General features: G+C 35.2%; 1 protein-coding gene across 4 annotated transcripts in view; it reads left to right on the forward strand.

Moving 5' to 3' along the window:
• The window catches only part of LOC110022174, a 23,434-nt gene that overhangs the window by 13,282 nt on the left and 3,091 nt on the right, over positions 1–7,061 (forward strand). Inside the window, exon 8 of one of the 4 annotated variants that reach the window (XM_020721009.1) lies at positions 5,947–6,195. The exons of the other annotated variants lie outside the window; for them this stretch is intronic. Coding sequence (XP_020576668.1) covers positions 5,947–5,985 — 39 coding nt within the window. The 3' untranslated portion in view covers positions 5,986–6,195. Of the gene's footprint in view, positions 1–5,946; positions 6,196–7,061 lie in introns of those variants that run through there. 4 annotated transcript variants of the gene reach the window in all.

The following is a 7,061-nucleotide window of genomic DNA, read 5'->3' on the forward strand; positions in this document are numbered from 1 at the left end:
AACAATGCAGGCAATGCGAATTGCGGCGATCGGACATATCGACTCTCCGAATTGCGAAGCTTCGTGCGCGCAGGAGTGCGAATTGTGCAAAAGGCCACCCTAAGGCTCAGGAAGGTCCTATAGGGAATCCCTTTTGGGTTTCCTCATGTTGGTTTCGTCCTTCTAAGTGCTAGAAGTTGATACCACACACGTGAAACTCCAGAAGGGGACGGAAGCGGGTCGAACTAAAACGAGGCGGGTCCCACTTCTAAGGTTCTAAGATAGTCGCAGGAAGACCCCTAAGGCTAGATCCTAAACCCTAAGCGGAAGACTAGATCTCACGAAATTGAGGTCAACAAGGCTAGTCCTAAAAGCTTAAGTCAATACTTAAGAGCAAACTATTATTATCAACATCCAGTATCTATGTCTATTACTCAAAGATTAATCTAAATGGACTCATCATCTTGAGAAAAATCTTCCTATGTGAAAGGCTTCACCACAATGACTTTTTGACCCATGTTGATGTAGGCTCCTAAAATTTGTGCCCAACCTTCATTGAAAAATGAATGAGATGTGGAGATTACCTAAGATTTTGGGTCAAAATTTTAAAAGGAAGATGAGATAATCGATAAGACATTACTTAAAGATTACGCCTTTGTTTTGCGAGGATTTTAGATCAGGGGTTTGAAGGTTCTCATAGGTGCAAGACGCTATGGTGAATTATATCTCCTAATAATAGAAGAACACTTTTGATTAAGGCAAGTAATTAAGGTGCATATTACTCAGTGTATAGTAGTAGTAAATTTAAGATTTGAATTGATAAATTTATCATTGTGAGTTTAGAGTGGATTTTGGGAGAAATGATGATGAACTCGATCAAAATTTCATAGTTACGTCAATCTAGATTGTCTACTTAGTCAGATGCGTTAATTGGCCCAACATGATAGAATAATTTGTCAGCAACCATTGGTAGGATTGTCAAAAAATATCATTGTACGTGAACAACTCGTGTTTGACTTATTAAATCGCTCTTGTTCGATTCATCTGTTAACCAATTGAGACGATCAAACAATTTTTGGTTCGATCGTGTTTAGGTTATTTTGGCTCAAATTGATTAAATAATTAAATACATAATATTGTTATGACATTTTATATTATTTTTAATTCTATATTTTAAAAAATGTTAAGATTTATCCTTTTTTTTAATTATTTGAGCTATTTTTGAGCTGATCATGGTTTGAAACGAACAAACAAATTCAATTAAAACTCTTTGCAAACATGTTATTCACAAGCCATTTCGAACACGATACCATTTCAAATAAAAAAATCAAACGAGTTAAACACGAATGAGCACCAAGCTCGCTCAAACTCGGCTCATTTACACCATTTTTTATGGGTTATTTTGTCCAAGTGAATCTTATAGATCTATTGTGGATGTTTGTTTAAAGTATTAAATTTAGGTTAACTTTAACTTATAGAGAATTTTATGCCCTATTAGGTATATACCATATGACTCACTACTCAAATAGATAATATCATTGAGAATATACATGCCACAACCGTTATTCTAATATAGTGAAGCTTACTGGCCAAGTCACCTGATGAGAGGGCTCTGATCGTAACAACTTTATTTGTGAAATATATTAATCAAACCATGCTGACAGAGGATTCATGCCATGTTCTTACTGATATGAGATTATATTGACTATAAAGATAATAATACACTTAACATGATATTGGTTAATTTTGAGCTTACATTAATCATAAACTTATCATCCTCAATACACGATCACGAATGCTGGGTGGATTTTATTTTAAACTTTTAAGTGATAGATTGGATATTTTTAGATTTTATAATTTTGAAAATTTTATTTTATGGGGGACCTCTCTAATTTAGATTTAATTTCAACTCAGCTATCATCAGAGGAAATTAATCGAAATGTTTGTATTAATAATTTATTAAGAAAAATTCTTGTTAAATATTATTAAAGATATCAATTTTGTTTACTTTGTTTCGAGAATGATTGAATTGGCTAGGTATAGGCCCAGTTTTCATCTACTCTGGTCCTACTTAAGATGAGGATCAGATTATAAGCTAAAGTGAGATTTATAACTTAGCACTATAAGCACGATGACCCGCTCGAGAGCACGTGTAATTTAATAATTCAGGAGTTGATTTTGAAAAGAGAGATTTTTGCAAAGTTTAAGGACGCTTGCATGCTTCTCAAGATAAATTTAATTTTAATTTAAATTTATTGTAAACATGTGCAACATTCTCAAACCTTGTGATTTAGCTTTTACCATGTTTGTTAGAGCACATTTGAGCATGAAACTCATAAGTGTGCAAGCATGCACTGACATTGTGCAATTGCACGAATTTTAATGCATGGAAATATTGCCTCGTGATATGTGCACACCTTAAAAATACAAATTGATCTAGAACAAGTGTTTTTGAGATGGATGTATGCTCTTCAACACTTGCACGAATTTTGATGTATTTCCTTTGAGTTGAAGAAGTGTTATAATTCATTTAAGTCTTCAAATTATCCAAAAATTTGAATACTTGCACTTGCATTTGAGTTATTGAGATACGTGTAAGTTTTCATTTTGAGGTTTTGATTTTGTCTTCTATCCGTTTCGAAGTTAATGTTATGGATCTGGTGAAAATTAAAATATTTTAAGTTTGAACATTACATTTTGCTCACATTTAACCCTCGTTTAGGCATTCAAATGGCCCCTTACCCATCTTCGGATGCAATTATGATTCACTGTCTTGCTTATTCTAAAAGCCAATGATAGGTTATGCTCAAGCTCATAAGCTAACTGCTGAGTTCCTTGCTAGAGTGAGATGTAGAAAGTTACAAGTGTCTGTACTATCAAGTTTCATAGGTTCCAAATACAACAAGAGGGTTCTATTCATACGCATTATAGAGCTATTGAATCTTTAGGAAATTTTATTCTACATTTTGCATTTATTTGAAGACAGGCTTTCAAATCTGTGGCATGTTTCATTCCGTCCTCTTTGACAGGCTATTGATATTTCTAATTATCTAGTTCAATGCTAAGTTCTACGCTATTTGCTTGAAGTTTTAATTAGTCATTTTTTTTTTGCAATTTATGTGACATTTTCTGCCCGTTTGGGGTAGCTTATTTTGCTGCAGCGGCTTTTTCAAAACGCCGCCGTGGTGTTTGTTTAATGCGTTCGGCCATGCGTTTTGAAAACTCCCTTAATCGCGTCTTATATTTTGTTCTACGGATCGAACGCGGGGGAGGCCTTGCGTTCGACGTTTGTTAGGGCTCGAATTTCTCTCGTGCCCATACGGTTTTTTCTCTCTCGCTCTCCTTTCTCTCGCGCTCTCCCTCGCGATCTCCTTTCCCGATCTTCTCTTTCATTATCTTCTGGTAAGATCTATATGCCGCAATGCTTCGATCTTCTCTGTTTTATTTTTATGTGGCTCGATTCCTTAATGTTGAGGTTTTTATGCTTTTTTTTTTGAGGGTTAAGTTGGTTCTTTGGGAATGGTTTTTTTTTTTAAGCTTTTTTTGAAATTTTGGGGTGAAATGGATTTTAAGTTTTTTTTTTTTTTTTTTATGCTGTCGAAATGGATCTTAGGGTTTCGTTGAAGGAATGTGTTTGTTACTGTTGGAACCGTTGGATTTTTTAGGGGGAACTCTTGAAAATTTTTTTTGAGCCCTTACGTTTTGATTTTTTGGGTATTTTAGGTTCATGTTACTGTTGGAATTTTTCCAGCTGCTTCTAACTGTTGGTATGTGAAGGAAGGTGCGGTCCTGTTATGTTGTTTTCTGGGTTGCATCTTTAATTTGTTATACTGTATAAACTGTTATTTTTGTTTGCTGTGAAGCAAAAATCGTTATGCTGTATGAACTGTTATGTGAGATTACAACCATGGTTCCCTGTCACTATTTCAATGCATTCCCTGTTAGTCCCGTTTGGTGTATGAAAGCAAAGGGTTCCTGTTAAAATTGTTTAGCTGCACCATTCATATTGATCAGCTCTTGTTATAACTTGGAAATATTTGTTTGGTCTTTTCGGTCTTTTCGGTTTGCTAATAGTGGCAAAGGTTATATTAATAGTGACAATAGTTGAGGAGGCAATGTTTACTTTCTGTTTTATATCAGACTAGTTTTATGTTAGACAATAGTGACAATAGAGGTAATGTTTACTTTCTGTTTTATATCAGGCAATAGAGGCAATACTTAAATTATGACAATGACAATGGTTTCAATGTTTAGTTGCACCAATGGTTATAGCATATGCAATAGTGGCAATTTTTACTTTCTGTTAAATATGTGGAATTGCCCATTAAGAACTTGAATATTACACATGCCAGTTGTTTAGCTGTTTAGCTGAATGAATGCGCCTTTAGTGGGAGATAATTGGGTTATCTTCACTATATTTGCAAGACCATTGCTATGTATTTGAATAGAGGAGATGCAACTATTGCTATGTTATATAAAGAGGAGATGTATCAAATTTAGATGTCTATCGAGAACCTTTGCTATGTATTTGAAAAGCATAGCTATGTAACCTTACACAATTTCATAATAAAACATATTTCGGTGGCTTACTGTGGATGTAGGTCTTTGACCGAACCACATAATTCCTTTGTGTCATTTTTTTTTTTATTTTTTCTTCTGTGAGCAAATGTTGTTGGTATGGGTGGCAGCAGAAGTTGTCAAGTTTTTTACTATTTCTCTTCTAAGTCATGTACAAAGTTCGATGTCTTTCATCTCTTGTTGGCTCATTTGAAAAATTTTCTTATGCATGTTGATTTACAATATGAATTTCTTTATGCATATTTAATTCTTCATATAGTTTACAATTATTTTTTGCAAACTCTGCATCACCGAGATTGAGATCGGGAATAGGCCGACCACCTATTTCAACAAGGAAGGTTGACATAACATATCAAAGAGGTTTAAAGAATTAACTAGAATGGATTATGACAGACTGAAGTTTAAAAATAATTTGAAGGAGTGAAAAATTTGAAAGGAGCTGAAACATGAATCCATGGGTTTGGGGTGGGATCCAGGTTTGGGGTGGGATCCAATCAAAATCCAATCAAACGGACAATTGAAGCTCTTGAGGAATGGTGGGCCGAGAAATTAGAGGTAAAATCGTCATTATGTTTTTGTTGCTTACAAATTTTTTTATTTAAACAAATATCTTCCATGACCCTAAATATTTATCGTAATTTTTAGGCAATGCCGACGACAAAAAAATTCAAGCAGTGCGGAATTGACCCTGATCTTGAGGATAAACTTGATATTATGTTCAAGAGGGTAGTGGCAACTGGAAAGACTGCATTTAGGGTTTGCAGGAATACCCGATGATTTCCCACCAGATCCGATATCAGTTGACGGAGAAATACACAGCGTTAACCAGACGGAGATGGGGGAATCAAGCTCACAGCTGAAGAGGCCAAAGCTAGGAAGAAGAAAGAAAACAAATGATACTTTTCTCAAAACTTCATTTGACAGACTCATACATGCTTTTGGAGCACCACTGCTTGCTCCACTACCTGACAGCACTATCTTCGAATGTCTTTGCACTTTGAAAAACATCCTTGAAGTTGTATCTGATTAACACTTTCATGCAATATGTATGAAAAAACTCGAGGATCTAACACATAGGCATATATTTATGGCGATGGAAGCAGAGTTCCGAGTCGAGTATTTATGTGTTATTGTTAATGAATGATTTATTAGAACTCGTCTGTATTATTTAATCTGCTCAGTTATGAACTCATCTGTTATTTGGATCTGTTTTTCTTTTTTAATTGATTGTTTTTTCTTTTTTCATCATATTTGTTATTTTAATGCAAATTAGTAGAGCTTTTATTTTATTTATAATGTAATTTTACTAGTTGAGTGTTGTCATTATTTAATTCTTTCGCTATATTGGTTATTAATTGATGAAATAACCAAGTTCTTTCTTTCTTTAAGATGGATCCACAACATGAACGTCGTAAGAGAATGACATAGGCTGCAGCTATTGCCGTATTGCTATTGGAGTATTACCGAACAAGCAGAAATCATATACCCCTAATGATCTCCAGTTTTGTTGGGGATAAATGGGTTGGCGAAATGTTTTCTAGACATCCTATTATGTTTAGTAACATATTTCGAATGACAGTACCTATCTTTATGGATCTCTTGAACGAGTTATCCCTCAATCACAGACTCTCAGGTTGACAGTGCAGATGAGGACAGACATAGTCAGAGTCTGAAGTTAACACAATTTCTTTTGCATGATTAAAAAGAACTCTTCATTAAAAAAAGACTTAGATAATAACTTTTGCATGGAAAATCTTCCTATGAAAATTTATAAAGGTCCACGGCTAGTCACTTGGATTGAGGTTAAGAGCTACCTCCTATAGAGTGTCGAGTTGACAACTCTTATTCAAGATCGGGAAGCACACAACCCAGCTCTGAGCCCCCACTTTTACCAATGTCTTATACCCAGTCCTGATCTTTCATATGTGGTTATGTGTTTCTTTTGCTTGTGATTTTTACTACTCGTTTTTATGTCTTTCATACTGGGTTTTCTTGCTTTATTTATTTTTCTTGCAAGTTTATTTAAATCTGCTGCAAATTATATTACGCTTGCAACGTTAATCACGCAACAGTAGCAGATGCCCAACACAAGTCACCAATCTCAAACACTTAAACCCGGAGCCGTCGTGACGACAGGAGCGTGGAGCCAACTTTGTGGGCAGCACGACGAGGGATTCAGACCGAGCAGCAAGAGGATCTTCTTCGACATTATCTCTTCCTAGTATAATAATAACCCATAGGACTTCGAGGTAGCTCGCCTAGAGCGACGTAAATCCTCACCCTCTTTTAGGCCCCTGCACAACCAGGTTGTGCAGCATAAGTCCTAACTCGCTTTAAGTTCCGAGGTTGTTGTGTGGTACGACGTAAACCCTTCTTTCTCTGTGGGCTATTTGCATAATCGGGTATTATGCAAATGTAAGTCCCAAATAATAAAATTGGCAGGATTGAACATTTAAATAACATCATCTCTAAAAATGCAGCCACACATTAGGATAGTTTGGGAA

Source organism: Phalaenopsis equestris, unplaced genomic scaffold (assembly GCF_001263595.1).
Source record: "Phalaenopsis equestris unplaced genomic scaffold, ASM126359v1 Scaffold000002, whole genome shotgun sequence".
Lineage (NCBI taxonomy): Eukaryota > Viridiplantae > Streptophyta > Magnoliopsida > Asparagales > Orchidaceae > Phalaenopsis > Phalaenopsis equestris.